This window comes from Caretta caretta, chromosome 4 (genome assembly GCF_965140235.1).
Source record: "Caretta caretta isolate rCarCar2 chromosome 4, rCarCar1.hap1, whole genome shotgun sequence".
Classification (NCBI taxonomy): Eukaryota; Metazoa; Chordata; order Testudines; family Cheloniidae; genus Caretta; species Caretta caretta.
The window spans coordinates 145,889,668-145,913,162 of NC_134209.1; the positions used below are offsets into that span (position 1 = coordinate 145,889,668).

Sequence of the window (23,495 nt, forward strand, 5' to 3'; positions counted from 1 at the left end):
AGCTGAGCAGCTGGAGCCAGCAGCCTGTAAGTTTTAACAAGGGGAAGGGGCAGGTGCTGTTTCTGAGGAGAAGCCTCCAAGGTTTGGAACCTGCTAGCGTAGCCAGGACCTGCTGACTTCCAGAGCAGATGCATCACCAAGCTTTCAAGAAGGAGGTGGGTCGGGAGAGGGGTAAGCGGGTGAAAGGCTGGGGTTAATTTATTAACTCTGCGGGCAGGAGGGATGGAGGAGTCAGACTTTGCTACTGGTGCCGGTCTCCACAATTGATTGGAGTTGTATATTTAAAACTTACACCCTCCTAATCACAGCAGTGATAGCCCCAAAGAGACTTCCAGGAAATGGGAAAGAAACAGAGGAAGGATTGACCAGTGGTTAGAACATAAGAATGGCCACACTGGGTCAGACCAAAGGTCCATCTAGCCCAGTATCCTGTCTTCCAACAGTGACCTTTGCCACGTGCTTCAGAGGGAATGACCAAAGCAGGTAATCATTAAGTGATCCGACCCTGTCGCCCATTCCCAGCACTAGCCTGGGCCTTGGGAGACCAGAGTTCAAATCCCAGCTCAGCCACGGACTGCCAGTATGACTTGGGCAAGTCACTTAGCGCCAGATCCTCAGAGGTGTTTATTCAATTTCAATGGGAGTTTGGTGCTGAAACCTGCTTTGGTGCTTTCGCAAATCCCACAAGGTGTCTACTGGCAGCTTTAGGCCTCTCTGACAACTTGGCCCCCCTGTACCTGTGGGATAACAGCCCTGCCCTACCTCACAGTCAAGACTGCAAGGCGTTGAGATACTGTGGTGATGCTAGAGAGAGTCCCAGGGCCAGGCAGGTAAGAGAGCGCAGCATGTATTAAGGGACAGGTGCTGCAAGGAAACTTACGGACTTGGTGAGCATCGTACTTGCACTGAACCCTGTCTGCGAGATCGTGGTGCCTGTTCTTCCTGAGCGCCTCAATGAGCTCCTTCACCCAGCCATTCCTGCATTTCAGGTAGAAGAAGAGCTCCCACACGGCGTGCTCGTTCCCTTTCCTGTCGTCGTGGGCTTCGATCTCTTCCTAAAAATCAGCAGGGAGAGAACGCTGAGAAAGGGGCTGGCTACGGGGCGTTTCATCAGTCTCAGAAGGAGTCAGACAAAGCGCTCGGCCGCTCAGCACCTGGGGTCCTGCTCAGGCCGAGGCATTTAGCCAGGAGTCAGCTGGCAGGATTGCTCAGGGCGAGAGGAAGCTCCAGGAGCCACGGCGCAGTTTGGCAGAGTTCTGTGTTGTGTACCAGGAGGTGGCCCTGTGCTGGAGCAGCAAGGGGAATTGCAAGGCAGGATGGTAACATGTTACTGGGTCTGTGTAGAGCCAGGACAAGCAGGGGTGCCGCAGGTCAGGAGGGGGGCGCTCAGGAAGGAGGGATGACAGAGCAGGAGGGCTGGAAGCAGTTACAGCTCACAGAACCTTGAGCACCCTCCATGTTGTACCCTACATTCCACCTCCCCATTGCGAGGACTGCAGCCAGCGGGAGCTCTGAACAGGGGAGCAGGCGAAAGTCAGGAGCAAGCCAAGGCTGGAGAGCAGCGGGAGTAGAGGTTCGGTTAGGGAGGGAGGAGGGAACAGAGTAAGGAAGGGGGGGCAGGAAGGGGCACTATTTTTCAAACCCTGCTGTACGGCTCTCCCTTTACCTTTCAAGGTTTTTTTTTTTTGGGGGGGGGGGGGGGGGTCAGTAACTGAGGGTCAGCGGCCCGCCTGCTAGTCAGAATACAGCCATGCACGCCAAGACCATACAGTCTCCATGAGCTGCAGTGGCCACAGGCCTAACAACTATATTAACCCTCATACTTCACGGTTTAAGCTGATCACTATTAGGGATCAGGAGATCATCTTTCTGCGGGGACAGACTACCCCACCTCTGCCCACTGCAGAGTTCTTGCATCTTCCTCAGAAATACCTGGTGCTGCTCGCTGTCAGAGACAAGACACGGGACCAGAGGCACCGGATCCAATCTGGCAATTCCTAGGTTTCCTAATTACCTGGGCTGTTCTTAGCTGGCAGGGCACGCTGGTTGGTTACCTGCACCTGTGTTGCAGGAAGAGTCTGTCCCTGAGATGCAGACAGAGAGCCCAGGCTGCAGAAAGCAGCTCCCTGCTCTAACTAGGTAGAGACTTCGTGAGCAGCAGCAGCTATAGATACAGCTGCCACAAAACACTCCCACACGTGGTGGTTTTCTCCCTCTTTCTTACCACACACAGAGCTCAAACCAAGAATTCTCCTTTACTGGCAGCACAATCCACAGAGAGAGAGAGAGAGACAGACTCCGTAAAAACAAGACAGACTTCTCAGGTGTCCTGCCCAGGACGGGGGCATTTCATGCTGGGGTTGGGACTGGATATGACATGAGTGTCCATGGCTGCTCCAGGGACAGATTGCTGGGTAACATGACGCCAGCTCTGTGTCTCCCATCCCCACCCCCTCCACCAGTTGGTTAGTTTTCCCTCATCACTTTTCAATATTTAAATATATATATATATATATATATATATATATATATATATATATATCTCTGAGACTGTAAGGATCTCTCTGACTTGTGCTCCTTCCTAGTTACAATTCTGGCATCACTGTGTCCCACTGGCTGCATGGCTACTCCTTCTGGGTTTGGACTGGGCGTTATGCCTCCCAGTATCCACCTCTAGTTTGCAGCCACCATCCAATTCTGTAGCTGGCAAGAGACTGCCTTAGTTTTGCACATCGCCCTGTGATGAGGGATCTGGCAGTGTAACCCACTGGTCAGCATGCATTGTGTGTCCCCCTCTCTGTGCCTGCACCATAGAGGATGTGAGCCTAGTTACTTGGGAGACTTGATGCTTTAGCTCAAGCTGTGACAGTTCAAGCTTCTAGCTTTGGAGGTCACAGGTTAGATCCCCAGCCGGTCGGCCCCCACACTAGCATGATAGTTCTGGCCAGGAATCTAGAGCAGTCTAGCTTGTTGTTTTCTATTTGTTCTTCCCAGCGATTTGTACATTGGTGTTTTCAGCATTGATCTAGCACGTTGAGCATTTTCCAGTTTGGGGCGAAGTTGCTGGTTCCGCGAGACAGGAGGTTAGAGTTGTGGAGGGATGATATCTACTGTCACCCCAACCCCGTTCCCACACACGTGTGCCTGAACTAGCCTGGCAGGTTCAAAGAAGAAAACAGAGGTAAAGAATAAATAAATAATTACCCTGTCTGCATCAGAGAGACACGGCAGATGGTGAATCAGCTGGCGCACCCGGATGCGATGGAAGTCGTGCATGTTTTCCCTAATGTAGTCATAAACCTTGTCCTCAGCAAACCCCATCTTTGCTTCGCACCTAGGAGCGAGAAGATCAATTTAGCAAAAAAATCCAACACACAGCAGTTGTTATTAGTTAACTTTTATATTACAGGTTGGCCCACTGTGCAAGGCACTGCACAAACACAGAAAAAACAGATGATCCCTACCAAAAAGAGCTTACAGTCTCATAATAATAATAATTGGAGCTACTCAGAACATTTTTATTGAAAAAAATCCTATGAAAAATGAAAACTTTTTCTATTAAAACTTTGTATCTAACACAGGGATCGGCAACCTTTGGCACGCAGCCCAACAGGGAAAGCCACTGGAGGGCCAGGCCAGTTTGTTTACATGTGGCGTTCACAGGTTCGGCCCATCACAGCCCCCAATGGCTGTGGTTTGTCGTCCCAGGCCAATGGGGGCTGCGGGAAATGCGGCCAGCACATCCCTCGGCTTGCACTGCTTCTCGCAGCCCCCATTGGCTTGGAGCGGCAAAATGCGGCCGGCGGGAGCTGCGATCGGCCGAACCGGCAGACGCTGCAGGCAAACAAACTGGCCTGGCCCGCCACAGTCTTTCTCTGACAGGCCACGTGCCAAAGGTTGCCAATCCCTGATCTAACAGCACTTCGCATCTAGTCAGTTTCACTGTATGATCAATTGTTCATATTGGGCTTTCACACAGCAAGAGACACATTTTTAAGAACAGGAAAATGGCATTATAAAGCCATTATTTTTACAATTAGGATTAGATTTGTTTCAGACTTAATATTGTGGCTGCCTTGAGAGTTTACAAATTATTCGATTTTAAGTAAGGGATTTCAGTCAGTTCAGTATGTTGATATATTACGCATTGCAGCACTAGGTTTTCTATGCAACTCTTGCTACAGTAGGAATGTTGGCCCTCAAACTGTATACTACTAGAACCTCCTAAACAGTATAAATAAAAGAGTTATCGCTTGGGCTGTGAAGTGATGTGGTATTCTACACAGCAAACACTTGCAGTTTCCTGAGAAAGAGAATCAAAGCATGTTCCTCAGTGAAACCAAGAGATGAAACTGGATGGAGTTTATGACAGAGAAAACTGATACAGATAAAGCGGATGAATGAGATAGTGGATAGCACGCCGGATTGGGAGGGACTTGGGTTCCAATCCCAGCTGAGCATAGGCAAGTCACTTAGTCTACCTTGTCCCTTATCTGTAAAGTAGGCATAATACCTTCCTTTCCTGACGTGCTGGAAGGATAAAATCCATTAATATTCGTGAGGTGCTCAGATACCATGGTGATGAAGGCCACAGAAATAACTGGACAGATCCTTGCAATTTGCTGGGCTCACCTGTATTGGCTAAAACAGGGTCTGTCTGTTCCAAGCAATGGAAAGAAGGTCCTTTTCCTTGCTGCCTCTCTACTCCCAGTGTTCCAAATTTGAATTAATGGCCATTAAACCAATGGTGGGCAACCCATGGGCCACACGCAGCCCATCAGGGTAATTTGATTGCGGGCAGTGAGACATTTTGTGGACGTTAACCATCTGCAGGCACGTCCCCCGTCCCCCCCCCCAGCTCCCAGTGGCCGCGGTTCGCCGTTCATCGCCAATGGGAGCTGTGGGAAGCGGCGGGCCGCAGGGACGTGCTGGCCACCGCTTCCCACAGCTCCCATTGGCTGGCAAAAATACTGGGCCGAAGTCTGCTCTCAGGTAAAAGTGTAAATACAAGGTAATTCCACTACCATCCATGGGGTTGATTTACACCAATGTCACCAAAAGCAGAATTTGGCCCACTCTCCCTGCAACTGCTGTCGCAAACCGGATTTGTCACGTCAGCATCTTCTGCTCTGAACTGGCTTCAGCCAGTTCCTTGCCCCAGCTTCCTTTAGAACTGTCAGCAGCAAACATGTGATTGCGATAGGTCTGCTCCAGCCCTAGTGCTCAGTTGGGGATTAATTATCCCCATAAGAGCACTGGCTACCTCTCCAGTACTTAGACAATGATCCGGTGGTCAGAGCAGATATAAAACTGAGGCACTGGGCACATGTAGCGACTGATTAAAAGTGATCTGCAAAGAGGGGGGGAGGGGGGCGGGAATCAAGACAGTCGGTGCTCTTTTTAGTTTCCTTATGATGTAGACCTGGAAGAATATTAATTAGTTTGTGGGTTATTCTCGTTTTTTAAGGGTTTTCCCTGCCTGTTTGTTGTAGAGGTGCCAGGAATGCCCACAACACACTGATCTGGTGTTGAAGACCTTGAAAAGCAGTACATGACCTTCACTAGCCAAGGCAACACATTGTATCAGGGTATCACTTTCTGAAGACATTGGGCTTCATGCTTGTGAATGCAGCGTTGTTCACTTCCTTTCATTTCAGTCTATCATGAGAACACTTTTGTGTTCCGGGAGAAATCTTGTGCCATTTTGTCTGATCCTGGAGAGACAAGGTGGGTGTGGTAATACCTTTTATTGGACCAACTTCTGTTGGTGCAAGAGAAACTGATAGAGAGCTATTCTTCAGAATCCACAAGCAGCATCTGGCAGTTCAGCAGCAAAAATCCGATTGGTCAGTCCAAGGGAATACAAATCTTTATTATTTAGTAGGGATGCACTTGGCATTCGGGAAGAGTACAAGGCACTGCTAGACAAGGATAGTGAATTCCCTTTGTTTTTCATGGAAGTGGTGGTAGTAAGGGGGATATGACAAGGGACACCCATGCTGAGGGAAGGCGTTGGCACCAGACTTCCTGGGAACACGTCACTGCCACTCATCTATCAGCTCTGTCCTTCTCGGTACCCCGAGTAGGGCTGGAGAGGCCGCAGGGAGATAGGAAGGTGGTAACCGTTGGGCTGGGAGGAGCACATCTACCGGCTGGAGGCAGCAAGGGCAAGTGGAGGAGAGTCATAGACTTCGGGGGCTAGCCTCAAGGGAAGGGGCGCGGCACAACCCTCTGCAGTGGAGACAAGTGGATTACAGAGGTGCAAGGTGGACCATTCGGCTCCATGGGATATTCTCAGATGAATCTACAGGCCACGGAGCCAGAAGGGCCGCCTGGGCCACATCCCAACCACTTCTGGGCCGCACCAAACCTCAGTGGTGCTGAGATTCCATGAGCCACGTTGCAACACCAGTCACTCAGATTTGGAGGGGGTGGGCGAAGGGGCTCATGGGCCAGGGAAATGAGAAGAGGATCAGGCAGAGGGGCCAATCAAAGACCCCCATTTTAAATGGTGCTCCGCAGCCCCGTGAATGAGAACACATGACACAGAAGCTCTGAGAGGTGTGGAATGACCCATCCATCTCAGTGGGTGCTCTCCCACTGTCCCCCAAAGCCTACTCCAGCCCCTGCTGTGAAATACCAGTTTTCATGGCACTACTACTATACATAAATAAATAAATACATGCATTTTAGAACACTTTGATTATTAAAATCAGCACTGTACTGAGAGGGCGGGGGGGGCTGTATCTGAGAAACCCTAGACCCCGGTTTGCAACAGGAATTCTACCTCTGGCCCTAACGTGGCACAGCAATACGAAGGCTGCACCAGGTTTTGTATTTATCAGGGGTAAAAATGGGTTACAAAAATTCTGTCTTCTGGGCTAGAGTATAACTTTTAAATGTTTATTGTAGCATGTGCACCGCTTGATTTTTCTATAGCAATTGGGGTGGGGCAGGACGGGGGACGGACGTCATTTGAGGTTTGCTCTGATTTAAAAAGGGCACGTGACAAATGTTTAGCATCTGACATCTTCTTCACAGAGACTACAGCGCTTTGACCAGGGTGAAACTGATAGGGGTAAGCTCTTGGCTGAAATCCTGCAGAAAGCTGAAACTCCATTTCCTGTTACTAAGCAACCCCTCTGATCATGACTACTGATGAGCCGAAGCTACTTGCTTTTCTCAAATCCCACTGTGGCTGTGTACACACTACAGTTTAAGTTGACATAAATTATGTCCATCAAGGGTGTGAATTAGCTACCCTCATAATTTATGATGACATAAGTGCAGGTGTGGACAGTGCTATGTCCATGGCAGAGCTTCTCCCACCAACATAGCTACCACCACTCGCATGCGGGGGGGGGAGGGGGGGTCTGCCTGTAAAGGCCTGTATTTTAAGAATTTAGGTGTATTTTTATCATTAGCTGGTTATAGAGATATAAAACAAAGACTCAAAATCACAGTCTGCCTGTATATGGGCCTTCTCTCACTAGGATAGTCTGATGCCTTGTTCTTAGGCTAAGGCCTTTGGCTAAGTAGCAGGGGCAGCCATAAGCTGGGAAGCCTACAGTCACATCCTCACATTCCAAACCAGTCACATGGAAATAAGGTGGCATGTGGCTGTTAGGAAGACGATCCTGTCCTGATAGTGCCCATCACTACCAGATAAAGAAACAGATCTTAAGATGATTAAAGAAAACGTAGTTTGATAGCATCCTGTCTGGCAAGAAATCACCTATCAATGGTTGTGAAACCCTCATTTCTGTATTGTTTTATCTTTATGGCCCACACTTTTCTATTGTTAATCTGTCTGTTTTTCTAATTTTTCTGTCTGGTGTATAATTAATTTACCTAAGTGTAAGTTAATTAGGGTAGTGGGATATAATTGGTTAGAGAATTATGTTACAGTATGTTAGGATTGGTTAGTTAAATTTCAGTAAAATGATTGGTTAATGTATAGCTGAGAATATTACTATATAAACCGGGGTCAAACAGGAAGTGGGTGGGAAAATTGGAATCATGCTTGCTGGAAATTAACCCCAATAAACATTCCATTGTCTGCACTTTGGATTCTGGTCTTTTGCTGCTTGCGTGAGAAGAACTAGGGAAGTGGGAGGGTGGAGGCCAAACCCTCTAACAGGGGGGCTGGAGTAATTAAGTAATTAGAGCAGCTGTAAACTCTCTAGAGTAGCCATAGCCTCAGTCCTACCATTCAGGAAACAGACAAGGAGCATGCAGCATGATTACATTGCCCTAATGCTGCTTCTTAGGATAGGTCTACACTACTGCTTGTGTTGGCAGAACCCAAGGATGTGAATATTCCACCCCGCCCAGAGATGTTACACTGACATAAGATCTAGTGTACCCAGCGCTATGTTGGTGGAGACAGAGTTTCTGCTGCTCGTGGGGGTGATTTTATTATGCCAACAGGAGACCTCTCTGTAAGCTTTGAGAGTAAAGGAGCAAGGACTACTGAGCCCAGATTGATGCGGAAAGCCTGGTATAAGTTCGTTAGATTTAGGTTTTGTTTGGACTTTTTTGTTACCCTGAAAGAGGTGAGGATGGAGAGATCACTGAGTGGCCCAAGCTATTGCTGGCAGGGGCTGACGGAGACAGAGGGACTATTAAACCATGCCAGCCACCCCAGAGCACACGGACTGCTGACTGGACCTCATACATTGTCTTTCATGTCTCCTCCGTTTTCCTTGACAGTCCTTCTATGAGTAAAATATGAGTCTGCATGAGCTCTATCAGAGGCTCATTCACCTGCACATCTATCAATGTGATGTATGCCATCATGTGCCAGCCATACCCCTCTGCCATGTACATTGGCCAAACTAGACAGTCTCTATGTAAAAGAATAAATGGACACAAATCAGACGTCAAGAATTATAACATTCAAAAACCAGTCGGAGAACACTTCAATCTCTCTGGTCACTCGATTACAGACCTATAAGTGGCAATTCTTCAACAAAAACACTTCAAAAACAGACTCCAACAGGAGACTGCTGAATTGGAATTAATTTGCAAACTGGATACAATTAACTTAGGCTTGAATAAAGACCGGGAGTGCATGTGTCATTACACAAAGTAAAACCATTTCCCCTTGTTTATCTCCCCCCCACCCCCCCGTTCTTGTCAACTGCTGGAAATGGCCCACCTTGATTATCACTACAAAAGGTCCCCCCCCCAGCCCCGCTCTCCTGCTTGTAACAAGAAAAGGAGTACTTGTGGCACCTTAGAGACTAACCAATTAATTTGAGCATGAGCTTTCGTGAGCTACAGCTCACTTCATCGGATGCATACTGTGGAACATCTTCTGTATTTTCCACAGTATGCATCCGATGAAGTGAGCTGTAGCTCACGAAAGCTTATGCTCAAATAAATTGGTTAGTCTCTAAGGTGCCACAAGTACTCCTTTTCTTTTTGCAAATACAGACTAACACGGCTGTTACTCTGAAACCTGCTGGTAACAGCTTACCAAATCACTCTTGTTACAGCCTGTATGGTAACACCCATTGTTTCATGTTCTCTGTGTATATAAAATCTCCCCACTATATTTTCCACTACATGCATCCGATGAAGTGAGCTGTATAGCTCACGAAAGCTTATGCTCAAATAAATTTGTTAGTCTCCAAGGTGCCACAAGTCCTCCTGTTCTTTTTGCGGAATTTGTCTGTGGCTTTGGGCGGTTTCCACCCCATCTTTTATGGGATCTCTTGTCCACAAGAGGTCAGGATCACAGCCATGGATCTCTTTCAAAACATGGCACTCTGAGCACATGATGCTAGGGGACTGGTTCACTACTGACAGCACAATTCATTTAGCCCTTTTACACCTCCTTTGCCAATGCAAAGGGGTTGTGAAGAAGTTAACCCCTCCCATAAATAACACCTGTCCTGGGAGCCTCTCTCTGAGGTACAGGATTGGCTCAGGGGACATTCTGGGATGTGTGGTAACATGTGGGGAGCAAGGCACCAGTGATTCCCTGCATGCCACAAAAGCTGTAGAGGTGAACTGGTCCCCAACAGTCCCCGAATCGAGGAGACCCGTCCTTTCCTCGCTTCCTGAGTTGAACTGAGTTCAGTGCCGGGGTGCCGAGTGCACCTTACTTAATTCCCCAACACCACCTTGAGGTTTCCCTAGGGCGCTCCCGTCCAGGATGGCCAAGCCTAATGTGATGCGAGATCACACTTTGAGGCTGTAATGCCACAACAAACTCCTGCACAAAAGGGGAGTGGGCTTTCTGCCTAAGAAGGAGACACATTTCCACAGATTTTTGCATCCAAAAAGGGGGGGGGGGGGGAGTCTCTGCGGAAAGCGGCGCGGGCCGAGGGACGTGCTGCCGCCCTTCCCGCAGCCCCCCCTCGGCCTGGAGCCGTCTTGTTCACTTCTCTGCTCGATCCAGCGAACGCGCTGCTCCACTGACTCCACCCAGCTTGCCCTAGCTTCCTTCAGACTCCCTTCCGCTCAGCGGCGCGGCCAAGCCTTTTGCTAAACAAAGGGGGCCCGCCAACGCCTTTCCCCGCTCCTGCCTCCCGCTGGGGCTGCTGCGGGCGGAGAGAAGGCGTCGGCAAACCTCAGCCAGCCCCCGCCGCAAAATCCGGCCTCGTGCAAGGACACCCGGCGCCACGAGCCGGGAGAGGGCCGGGGGCCGCCGCTCCTTACCTGCGCGCGCGACACCAGCAGCGGAAGGGCCCCCGCCCGGGCACGCGAGACACGCCCGCGCGCGCAGCGACCACTCTCGCGCGCGCCCTCGCTTCCCTCCCGGGGAGCGTTCTAAGCCCGCCCCCCTCCGCGCCCCGGGCTTCCGCCGCCTATTGGCCGCTCTGCCTCGCTCCGGACGTCCATCAAGCGCCCGGCGTGGCCGGAGCAGCGGGGCCGGGCAAAGGGTGGGGGAGAGCGGAGCCGAGCCGAGTCTGCGGGAGGAGTCGGCGTCTGCGGCGCAGGGGCTTCCCGGCCGCCGCGATGGCGAATTACGCAGTGAGGGTTGCTGCTTCCAGCTCCCAGGGGAGGCTGCAAGTGGGTGGCCGCTAGAAGCCTGAATTTTTATTTATTTTATTTTATTTTTTGCCTCCCCAGCCCCCAGAGTCCTCACAGAAGAGGTCAGATCTGCTTCCCTTTCGATCTGGGACCAAGGGGAAGACTTCGGCTACAAGAGGGGAAGGAAAGTGGACAAAGCTTGGTCACTTCTGACCCCTGAAAAAGAGGGGCGGTCGCTGGTTCCAGCAGCTAACTTTTTTGCTACTGTGTGGTGAAAAAAGAGAAATAGGTGACAGATGAAACCGACTTTACTGAATTCCCCTCCCTCTGGCTTAGTGCTCAGGACAAGCATGGTGTTAATAACTTCAGTCATTTGACTTTAACACAGTCGTGCGGGATGCAAGAGAACAGGGGTCATTCTCTGCCCCTTCCCCCCAGTCCTGGAAATCTACCTTCAGCAAAGAAGGATGTCTGTATGGTGGGCAGAGTTAAGGATGTTTAGGTGTCTTGCTTAAAAAGTGCCATTGTGTCTTTGCATTTCCTTGGTTTCTAACATTGGGGAAGATTGGTTGGTTCTTTGTGTGTGTGTGTGTGTGCTTTTGCTTGTGCATGAATTTAAAAACAATTTAACGTATTTGAGAGGTTGTATGCACTCAAACCACTTTGTGTCTGCAGCCCTGACTTCACCTACAGTACGAGCACTGGCCAGAGTTGCAGGCTTGTGCCCCAATTCCTGCAAAGACTCATGCACAAGCTTAATTTTACACACTCTGATTTCACTCTCAGTGCATCAGATTTAAGCACATACAAGTCTGTGTGTCCTCTGCACAGTGTGACTTTGCATACACTGTACGTGCAAGATGACTGACGGACCCTGGAATTGAGCTTTGCAGGGGGCCCCAAGGGGACAAACAGTGTCACTGCTGACCACCTGTGAGCAATGACTATCCCATGTTAATGTTTGCAAGAACTGGGGGGCTAGTCTGGGCGTCCTGTGAATATTTCATGGCAGTAAATTACATTCTGTCCCTTTAAGGTCCATTGTTTCAGTTGGATACAATTTTTTTCCTTTATTTCTTGCCCTAAGCTATTGTGTAGTGGTGCCATGCAGTGTTTGGTAGCTGCTGTGTTCCACCCCAGAAGTGGCTGCATTTCAGATGCAAGTGAAGTGATCTCAATATATTCCTTACCTTCCTCACAAGGGCTTGTGTGGCTTAGCTAGTTCAATGTGCAAGACACCTTGAGATCTGCAGATGAACAGGCCTTTAATACTGGTATTTTTGTAAGAATAGGATTGTAAACATGAAAATATGGTGGTTTCTACCTTAATACCAGCTGTACAGAAAATAGCACATCCCTGATGTGACAATCTCCAACATCAGTCAGTTTCTTCAAGGAAGTGAATGGTGCATTCCTGATGGATCCATTAGAGAACAGAAAGGTCCAATCCAACCTGCTCCATAAGCACAGAATGGGGACGTAGCTGCAGAATGCTGGGTCATATTAAATGAATGACAGAGCAGAAGGAAAGCCCAGGCTGAAACGAAGTGGAGTTTGGTGCTTTCAGTGTTGACAGTCAGCCAGCATCCACTCGAGGGTGGGAGCTTTCGGCCATGCCTGGGAAAACCATCTATAGGAACTTCATTTGCACAGGGGAAAAAGCAGGTTTATCAGGGTCTGGTATGGAATAATCTGCCCACAGGGGAAGTGCAGCAGAGCAGCCTGTCCCTTTAAGGGCCAAGAGGCCCTGGGCCAGTCAGCCCAGTTCAGCTGCACCTGTGCTGGGTGTGGGACTAAAAAGAGGAGCAAAGTCCAGCACTGGGAGGCAGACATGCATGTATACAGACTCCAGGTAGGAAGGCCTGGGAGTGATTGCTTGGGAAAAGCAAGGAGCAACCGAAAGGAGCCCAGGAAGGGTGAAAGCTAAGCCCAAAGTGTGGGCAGAAGAATGCTTAGAATCATAGGGGTAGAAGGGACCACAAGGGTAATCTACTCTAACCCCCTGCCAAGATGCAGGATTTGTTGTGTCTACTCTAAACCATGCAAGACAGATGGCTATCTAACCTCCTTTTGGAAACCTCTAATGAAGAAGCTTCCATGACCTTCCTAGGCAGTCTGTTCCATGGTCCTACTGTTCTTACAGTTAGGAAGTTTTTCAAGAGATTTAATCTAAATCCTGCTATGCTGTAGCTTGTAACCCCTTGTCCTGCCTTCTGTGTCAAGAGAGAACAACTTTTCTCCATCTTCTTTATGGCAGCCTTTCAAGTATTTGAAGACCGTTATCACCATTAATTTCTTTTCCAAATTAAACATACCCAGTTCCTTCAGCTTTTGCTCATATGGCTTGCATTTCATCCCTTTAATCATCTTTGTCACTCACCTCTGGATCCTTTCCAGTTAATCTATATCCTTTGTGACCACAGTACTCCAGCTGAGGCCTAACTGGCACTGAGTAGAGTGGTGCTGTCCCTTCCTGTGACTTGCATGTTATGCCTCTGTTAATGCAACCTAACATTGCATTTGCTTTTTTTTTTTTTTTAATTTGCAACAACATTGCATTGGTGACTCAAGTTGAAGTTGTGATCCACCACAACTCCCAGATCCTTCTCAGCAGTGGTGCTGCCAAGCCAGTTTTCCCCCATTCTATATTTGTGCATTTGGTTTTTCTTCCCTAAGTGTAGCACCTTACATTTGTTTTGTTGTATTTCATTTTGTTGACTATAGCCCAGTTCTTCAATTTATCAAGATCCTTCTGAATTTTAGCTCTAGCCTCCAAAGTGTTGGCAAACTTCTCCCCTCCCCCACCAGCTTTCTGTCATCTGCAAATTTGATCGGTGTGCTCTCTATTCCTACATCCAGGTCATTAATAAAGATGTTAAATAACACCAGACTCAATACAGATCCCTGTGGAACCCCACTTGAGACCTCCGTCCAATCTGACACCATTCCATTAATAGTTACTCTTTGTTTGCGGTTGTTTAACCAATTATATATCCACTTAATGGTAGTTCCGCTGAGCCTGCATTTCTCCAGCTTACTTCTCAGAATGTCAATTGGGACTGTGCCAAAAGCCTTGTTAACATCCAGGTATATTATGTCTGCCACATTTTCCCCCATCCACCAAACCAGTTACCCTATCAAAGAAGGAACTCAAGCTGGTTTGGTATGATTTGTTCTTAGTAAATCCATGCTGGCTGCTAGTGATCACCCTTTCATCCTCCAGGTATTCGCAAATTGAATGTTTTATACATTGATCTAGTAGTTTCCCAGGTATCAAAATCAGGCTTACTGGTCTATAGTCCCCTGGCTTCTCCTTTCATAGGATCATGGAAGATTAGGGTTGGAAGAGACCTCAGGAGGTCATCTAGTCCAACACCCTGCTCAAAGCAGGACCAACCCCAACTATATCATCCCAGCCAAGGCTTTGTCAAGCTGGGCCTTAAAAACCTTTAAGGATGGAGATTCCACCACCTCCCTAGGTAACGCATTCCAGTGTTTCACCACCTTCGTAGTGAAATAGTGTTTCCTAATATCCAGCCTAGACCTTCTTCACTGCAACTTGAGACCATTGCTTCTTGTTCTGTCATCTGCCACTGCTGAGAACAGCCGAGCTCCATCCTCTTTGGAACCCCCCCTTCAGGTAGTTGAAGGTTGCTATCAAATCCCCCCTCACTCTTCTCTTCTGCAGACTAAATAAGACCAGTTCCCTCAACTTCTCCTCATAAGTCATGTGCCCTAGCCCCCTAATCATTTTTGTTGCCCTCCGCTGGACTCTCTTCAATTTGTCCACATCCTTTCTGTAGCAGGGGGCCCAAAACTGGACACAATACTCCAGATGTGGCCTCACCAGTGCTGAATAGAGGGAAATAATCACTTCCCTTGATCTGCTGGCAGTGCTCCTACTAATGCAGCCCAATATGCCATTAGGCTTCTTGGCTATAAGGGCACACTGCTGACTCATATCAGGCTTCTCATCCACTGTAAGCCCCAGGTCCTTTTCTGCAGAACTGCCGCTTAGCCAATCAGTCCCCAGCCTTTAGCAGTCGTCCCCAGCCCTTTTAAAAGATGGGCACTACGTTAGCCCATCTCCAGTCTTCCAGTCTGTTAACCATGAGTTTGTAAATATTATTGCCAGCAGCTCTGAGATTTCTTCAGCTCATTTCTTCAGCACCTTTGGGCAGTGTTCCCTCTAATTTTTTACATCCATGTGCGGAATGAATTTTATGTGCACCAATATGGAGGTGATGTGTGGTGGGGGTAGGGCCGAGGGGTTTGGCTTGTGGGAGGTGGCTCAGGGCGGGGGCAGAGGGTTGGGGTGCAGGAAGGTGAGGGCTCCAGCTGGGAGTGCAGACTCTGAGGTGGGGCTGTTGGATGCCCACATTTACATGCCTTCATTCAGCAGTAGGAGGAGAGTAAAGAGAGGAGAAACTTTATGCAGACACTAGCATCCAGTGGTACAAGTAAGGTGGTCTGGACCGGTCCGCCGTACCAGTAAGGTATTTATAGCCAGTACGGCATACCGGAAAGACGCAGGAGGAGCAGAATGTGGGGCCACCTGGCGGCCCCTCGCTGGTGGGGCCACCTGGCGGCTGTACCACCCCTAGCCCTTCCACACAGCTGTGTGCCTGCATCTCCTCTCCGGGGTCCGTACAGCAGCCCCCCCAGAGGACAGGGGTGGGGTTGGTACAGCCGTGCCAGAGGAGCTGCCAGTGTGGGGCTGCCTGGTGGCCCCACGTTCTGCTCCTTTTGCTGCTGTGGTTCCCAGGAGCAGAATGTGCAGCTCCTCTGGCATGGCTGTACCACCCCAACCCTGTACAGACCCCCCGGACAGGAGACTCGGGCATGCAGCTGCGTGGAGGGGCTGGGGGCAGCACAGCCGCACCAGAGGAGCTGCACGTTCTGCTCCTTTCACCGCTGCTGTTCCCGGGAGAGCCCTGCGGTTCACAGGGGGAGGTATACCCCCCTCCCCACCCCCTTTAGCTTTTACTGGCAAGAAATGAATTCTACTTGCATCACTGCTAGCATCACTTGTTGTATTCTGGGGCCTAATCCTGTGAGGTGCTGAGCAGCTTGAACTCGCATTGTGAGTGTCAAGTGAGGCCTCACCAGTGCTAAATAGAGCAGAACAGTGCCCTCCCATGTCTTGCATATGACACTCTCATTGATATATCCCAGAATGACATTTTGCCTTTTTCACAACAGCATCACATTCATTATTGACTCATATTCAAGTTGTGGTCCACTATAATTCCCAGATTCTCTTTCAGCAGTACTACTGCCTAGCCAGTTTTCCCGATTTTGTAGGTGTGCGTTTTAGTTATTGTTTCTTTTTCGTTGTCTTACTACACCGGAGAGGAAGGAGTTAATGGAGGCCTCAGGGGCCGGCCATGCTCTGTCTCAGGAGTAGTGGAGGAACGGTGACTATATTTCCCAAAGGGAAAACGGGACACCACACGGGGCTTGCCTGAGCCTCCCCTGCCCCCCAACATTCCTCTGTGCCCCACTTTTTTGGCAAAACTGTGTTTTTGTCTTGTTTGCTCTTGTCAACTGATGATCAGTTGGCAAGAGCAATGGGACAAATGCCCAGTTTTGCCAAAAAATCGAGATACCTGGGACAGGGCTTAAAAAGAGGACTGTCCCAGCCAAAATGGGACACATGGTCACCCTATGTGGAGGTGAGTCCTCCAAGCAGCCAGTTGGAGGGAGGCTGCACGGAGCAGCCAATCAGGGCCTAGTGGGCTCACATAAGAGAGCTGCAAAGCAAAGCAGGATCAGTGGCTGCGGGGTCCTCAGGGAATGAGGACTGTGTCCCTGAGAGACTAGGAAGTACCTTGGACAGACCCGCTGCTAGCAGGACTAGGGGAGTGTGAGGGAGCTCCTAGCTGGCTCAAGGCCCTGAGAAGAGGGCGGAGAAGGTGCTGGGGCCATGGGGAAGTGGCCCAGGGAACTGAAGCAGCCCAGACAGAAATTAGAGGTGCAGCAAGTGGCTGCTATCTACAGAGGACCTGGAGTAGTGGGCGGGCCTGGGTCCCTGCTCTCATCCCTTATTTGTCACTGGGAAGTGGCTGGATTATAGAACTGGGAGATACTCCTACCCCCCCCCACCCTCCCCCGAAGTGGGAAAACACAGATGGTGGCATGGCTGGAAAGTTGAGTCCTGAAGAGGTCTTCTGCGGGTCTTGGACTGAGGGGGGGAGTCTGCAGACGGAAAAGGCAGCGGGATAGGCACCACCAGGAGAGGGTGCAACAGCTGAGAGCTAATCCATGAGCCAGTCAGCAGGAGGTGCCGCTCTCGTGCGTGAACTCCATCACACAAAGAATCGTACTTTTCACCTGTCTTCAGGCAATTTCACTGTGTTGGTTTCAGACCAATTTATCCAGATCATTTTGAATTCTACTCCTGTCCTCAATAGTGCTTGTAGCCCCTCTCAGCTTGGTGCAATCTGCAAATTTGATAAGTGTACACTCCTCCGCTCTATTGTCCAAGTCATTAATATTGAATAGTACCAGACCCAGGACAGACCCCTGTGCTCTCCCTCTTGATATATCCTCCTGCACTGATAGCAAACAGTTTAACTCTTTGAGTATGGGTTTTAGAACCAGTTGTTCAGCCAACTTTCAGTAATTTCATTTAAACCACATTTCCCTAGTTGGCTTATGAGACTGTCATGGAGAACTGTGTCAAAAGCCTTAATAAAATTGAGAGACAAGATGGATGAGCTAATTTCTTTTATTGGACCAATTTCTGTTGGTGAACAAGAGCTTGTGTAGCTTGAAAATGTGTCTCACCAGCAGAAGTTGGTCCAATAATTACCTCACCCACTTTGTATCTCTAATGTCCTGGGACCAAACGGCTACAACAACATTACTAAAATCAAGATAGCACATCTACTGCTTCCCCCTTTCCACTAGGCCAGGAACTCTGTTAAAAAAGGAAATTAGGTTGGTCTGGCATGATTCGTGCTTGAGAAATCCATGTTGGCTAATGCTTATATCTCCCCATTATTCTCTAGGTGCTTACAAATTGGTTGTTGAATAATTTCTTCCAGTATCTCTCCAGGTATCAAAGTTAGGCTGATTGGTCTATAATTCCTCAGGTCCTCTTTGCTCCCATATTAAAAGATAGGTAATGTGTTTGCCCTGCCTTCTCCAGTCCTTTGAGTTCTCAAAGATAATTGCCAATGATTCTGAGACTACTTCTGCTAGTTTAAGTACCCAAGGATGCATTTCATCAGGCTCTTCCAACTTGAATACATCTAAATATTCTTTAACTTGTTTTTTCCCTATTTTGGCTTGCATTGCTTCCCTCTTGTTAATATTAACAATGTAACAATATTATTACATCTAGAAATGGACAATGTAGGTCGCACTTATAAGGTGGAATCCTGGAATGCAGTGATTCTGAACAGGACTTAGGGTAATGACAGATAACTGAACATGAGCACTCCGTAGCTAGGAAGGTACATATATGTGTAAGCAGGGGAATATCAAGTAGGAGTAGGAAGGTGGTATTCCTCTGTGTACAGCGTTGGTGAGACTACTACTGGAAATTTGTGTCCAGTTCTGGTGTCCATGCTTCAAAAATGATATGGAAAAAATGGAAAGATTTCAGAAAAGAGCTATAAGATCAATTCCAGATCTGGAAAACATGCCTTATGCTAAGAGATTAAAGCAGCTCAGTCTATTTAGTTTATCCAAGAGAAGGTTAAGAGGTGACTTGATCAGTCTGTAAGTACCTACATAGGGAAGAGATTTCAGGTAGCAGATGGCCCTTTAATCTAGGAGAAAAAGATATAACAAGATCCAATGGCTGGAAGCTGAAGCTAGACCAATTCACGCTAGAAATAAGGTGCAAATTTTAACAGTGAGGGTAATTTACCATTGGAATGACTTACCAAGGGGCATGGTGGATTCTCCATCATTTGAAGCCTTGAAATCAAGGCTAGATAATTTTCTAGAAGATCTGCCATAGTTCAAACAGAAGCTATGGGCTTGGTGCAGGAATTACTGGCTGAGATTGTCTGGCCTGTGTTATGCAGGAGGTCAGACTGGGTGGTCATAATGGTCCCTTTTGGCCTTAAATTACCTTTAAATATATACATTCAAACAAGGGAAACATGAAGCTACCGTCATGCCTGTTTGCTGGCATAGGGTCACATCTATCCCTGACTCACACTGTGCAAAGGCCATTGAGCTTTGTGGTGTTACATGAGATCTAGATGATAAATTATTAATACAATCACAGGGGGTGCTTTAAAGTGCTTTAAAGTCGGATAAACAATGATTGGAGCCCTGTCCCAGAGTGCTTACAACAGCTTGATTCTGCAGCCCTCACTCACGCTGTGAAACACTGAAGTCATTGGGACTGCTTGCTGAAGTGGGTGCTACTCAGTATAAGGCAGGGTTGCAGAACCAGGCCATAATTAAATGTAACACGACAAGAGAAGGCTGCCTGGAGAGGCAATGTGGTCTAGTGATTAGAGCATTGCCCTGGGAGTTGGGTGACCTGGGTTCTATTCCTGGCTCTGCTTCTAACTTGCTAGGCCTCTGTTGTTATGTGATTCTGTAACCCATGTGCCTAATAGGCAGATATCTCTTTAAGAGACCCATTGGAGAGAGGTAGGAATGAGTTGTGTCTAGGTCACTGTTGCTAGGCAGATTTAGCACTCCACATCCAGAAGCTTCTGGAATTGGGTGTGGTAGTTTTGGGTTTGCTCCACTAGGTTCCCTGTGGCTGGGGTCAGACCCCATGAGGGTCAGCAGTCAGGGCAGCTGCTTTGCAGAAGGCCATGTGCCTGTGTGAGTTGCGAGAAGCTGAGCCCAGGAGTAGGAAGCAGGCTGGTGTCCCTAAGGCTGAAGCATTTTGCAGCAGGGTTTTCTTTAAATCTATACACATAGCTGAGTGTGGTTAATCAGTTCGCTGACTGGCTGGCAGTGATTTCAGCACAGGAAGAGTCTGCCTGGATTCCAACTGAAGATTCCTACAAGCAAGCGGAGGAAAGATGGTTCAGACTGCTCACTGTGTTTCTGTGGGGATGGAACTGTTCAGATTTTAATCTTTTTTCTTTATTTATGTATAACTGAAGGTAATGTCTGTGGATTATAAAATAGCCATGTTGTGCTGTAAAAATTAGATTGTTTCTTTATCGTAAGATTTTATAAAGTTATTTAATTAAATTCATTTCTTTCGTTCCTTTTGGGACTTGAATGGGGGAGGTTGACCCTGTGCAATCCTTGCTGAGTATCCTTAGAGATTGAACTATGGGTCTCCAGCTACTCTTCTATGGGAGTTGGGGTTTTTTAGCCCACCCAAAGGTTACAATTCTACTACACCTCGCTCAACAGGATTTCGTTTGGGGTCTTGAGGCATTACACTAAGACAAATAATTCTACTGCAGAGAAGACACTAAATGGTGGGGGCAGAAAGAGGGCTACATTGCATGAGAGCAGCTTAAATATTTGTCTTGCCATGGAACTTGCAATCGAGCCACGCTGTTGTAAGGGAGAATTCAGTCCCCTTTGCCACAGCGAAGCCACTTTCCTCAGTAGCATTCGTGAGACAGCTGCATCTTGCTAGTTCCCCTTTGGGATTTTTAAAATTTTCAATTAATTTAATGCATCAGCATTTGGGGAGTGAAGGTCTGGGCGAGGTTAGCCTATCACATGTGACAAGAGAAGTGATACTAAGTGCTGTTAGCAAAACTCATTGTCCCTCCCACAGTGACAGGCATTTACTCTGTGTTACGTTGCATCCACTGCCAGCATTTGTTACTGGGCCCTGGTCTACACTAGGAGTTTAGGTTGAATTTAGCAGCGTTAAATCGATGCAAACCTGCACCCGTCCACACGATGAAGCCCTTTTTTTCGACTTAAAGGGCTCTTAAAATCGATTTCCTTAATCCACCTCTGACAAGTGGATTAGCGCTTAAATCGGCCTTGCCGGGTCGAATTTGGGGTACTGTGGATGCAATTAGATGGTATTGGCCTCCGGGAGCTATCCCAGAGTGCTCTATTGTGACTGCTCTGGACAGCACTCTCAACTTAGATGCACTGGCCAGGTAGACAGGAAAAGGCCTGCGAACTTTTGAATTTCAGTTTTCTGTTTGCATGGTCACCTGCAGCTTGCCACGCTGGCCAGAGCTCATCAGCAGAGGTGACCATGATGGAGTCCCAGAATCGCAAAAGAGCTCCAGCGTGGACACAACGGGAACTACGGGATGTGATCGCTGTATGGGGAGAGGAATCCGTGCTATCAGAACTCCATTCCAGTTTTCGAAATGCCAAACATTTGTCAAAATCTCCCAGGGCATGAAGGACAGAGGCCATAATAGGGACCGAAGCAATGCCGCGTGAAACTTAAGGAGCTGAGGCAAGCCTACCGGAAAACCAGAGAGGCAAACGGCCACTCCGGGTCAGAGCCCCAAACATGCCGCTTCTATGATGAGCTGCATGCCATTTTAGGGGGTTCAGCTACCACTACCCCAGTCGTGTTGTTTGACTCCTTCGATGGAGATGGAGGCAACACAGAAGCAGGTTTTGGGGACGAGGAAGATGATAGCTCACAGCAAGCAAGCGGAGAAACCGATTTTCCTGACAGCCAGGAACTGTTTCTCACTCTGGACCTGGGGGCAGTCCCCCCCGGACCCACCCAAGGCTGCCTCCTGGACCCGCCAGGCCGAGAAGGGACCTCCTGGTGAGTGTACCTTTTAAAATACTATACATGGTTTAAAAGCAAGCATGTTTAATGATTAATTTGCCCTGGTATTTGCAGCTCTCCTGGATGTACTCCCAAAGCCTTTGCAAAAGGTTTCTGGGGAGGGCAGCCTTATTCCACCCACCATGGTAGGACGCTTTACCACACCGGGCCAGTAGCACGTACTCGGGAATCATTGTAGAACAAAGCATTGCAGTGTACGTTTGCTGGCATTCAAACAACATCCGTTCTTTATCTCTCTGTGTTATCCTCAGGAGAGTGATATCATTCATGGCCACCTGGTTGAAATAGGGTGCTTTTCTTAAGGGGACATGCAGAGGTGCCAGTTCCTCCTGGGCTGTTTGCCTGTGGCTGAACAGAAATGTTCCCCGCTGTTAGCCGGGGGGGGGGGAGGGGGGGATGAGGGGCTAGCCACGTGGTTGGGGGGAGGCAAAATGCGACCTTGGAATGAAAGAACATGTGCTGTGTATGTAATGTTAACAGCAAGGTTTACCGTGAAAGAGTGTAGCCATTGTTCTAGAAAATGTCTTTTTAAATACCATTGCCTCTTTTTATTTTCATCCACCAGCTGCATGTGTTTCAATAATCACAGGATCTTCTCCTTCCCAGAGGCTGGTGAAGATTAGAAGGCGAAAAAAACGCACTTGTGATTAAATGTTCTCTGAACTCATGATTGATAGAGCCAGAAGAGCTCCCAGAAGTTACCTACTACAGGACAGGCCTAACAAAGAAAATAACAGAACGCCACTAGCGGTCACCTTCAGCCCCCAACTAAAACCCCTCCAACACATTATTAAGGATCTACAACCTATCCTAAAGGATGACCCAACACTCTCACAAGTCTTGGGAGACAGGCCAGTCCTTGCCTACAGACAGCCCCGCAACCTGAAGCAAATACTCACCAACAACCACATACCACACAACAGAACCACTAACCCAGGAACCTATCCTTGCAACAAAGCCCGTTGCCAACTGTGCCCACATATCTATTCAGGGGACACCATCACAGGGCCTAATAACATCAGCCACACTATCAGAGGCTCGTTCACCTGCACATCCACCAATGTGATATATGCCATCATGTGCCAGCAATGCCCCTCTGCCATGTACATTGGTCAAACTGGACAGTCTCTACGTAAAAGAATAAATGGACACAAATCAGATGTCAAGAATTATAACATTCATAAACCAGTCGGAGAACACTTCAATCTCTCTGGTCACGCAATCACAGACATGAAGGTCGCTATCTTAAAACAAAAAAACTTCAAATCCAGACTCCAGCGAGAAACTGCTGAATTGGAATTCATTTGCAAATTGGATACTATTAATTTAGGCTTAAATAGAGACTGGGAGTGGCTAAGTCATTATGCAAGGTAGCCTGTTTCCTCTTGTTTTTTCCTATCCCCCCCCCCCCAGATGTTCTGGTTTAACTTGGATTTAAACTTGGAGAGTGGTCAGTTTAGATGAGCTATTACCAGCAGGAGAGTGAGTTTGTGTGTGTATGGGGGGTGGGGGGGGATGTGAGAAAACCTGGATCTATGCAGGAAATAGCCCGACTTGATTATGTAAAGAGTTGTCACTTTGGATGGGCTAGCACCAGCAGGAGAGTGAATTTGTGTGGGGGGGGTGGAGGGTGAGAGAACCTGGATTTGTGCTGGAAATGGCCCACCTGTTGATCACTTTAGATAAGCTATTACCAGCAGGACAGTGGGGTGGGAGGAGGTATTGTTTCATATTCTCTGTGTGTATATAAAGTCTGCTGCAGTTTCCACGGTATACATCTGATGAAGTGAGCTGT

General features: G+C 48.3%; 1 protein-coding gene and 2 long non-coding RNA genes across 4 annotated transcripts in view; 2 read left to right on the forward strand and 1 right to left on the reverse strand.

Annotated features, from left to right (window-relative positions):
- The window catches only part of MAVS (mitochondrial antiviral signaling protein), a 39,010-nt gene extending 28,233 nt beyond the window's left edge, over nt 1–10,777 (reverse strand). For both annotated transcript variants that reach the window (XR_007356149.2, XM_048846353.2), the window contains exons 1-3: nt 10,669–10,777; nt 3,205–3,334; nt 881–1,055 (exon numbers count right to left, since the gene is read on the reverse strand). Coding sequence is in view for 1 of the 2 variants with exons in the window: in XM_048846353.2 (XP_048702310.2) it covers nt 881–1,055; nt 3,205–3,321 (292 nt within the window). In the remaining variant the exon portion in view is untranslated. The remainder of the gene's footprint in view (nt 1–880; nt 1,056–3,204; nt 3,335–10,668) is intronic.
- A 119-nt stretch (nt 10,778–10,896) lies between these two features.
- LOC142071961 (uncharacterized) lies at nt 10,897–12,018 on the forward strand. The gene is made up of 2 exons (XR_012668244.1): nt 10,897–10,983; nt 11,083–12,018. It is a non-coding gene; the product is annotated as an uncharacterized LOC142071961 (long non-coding RNA).
- A 4,492-nt stretch (nt 12,019–16,510) lies between these two features.
- LOC142071962 (uncharacterized) lies at nt 16,511–22,718 on the forward strand. The gene is made up of 3 exons (XR_012668245.1): nt 16,511–20,069; nt 21,105–21,676; nt 22,266–22,718. It is a non-coding gene; the product is annotated as an uncharacterized LOC142071962 (long non-coding RNA).
- Nucleotides 22,719–23,495: the final 777 nt, after the last annotated feature.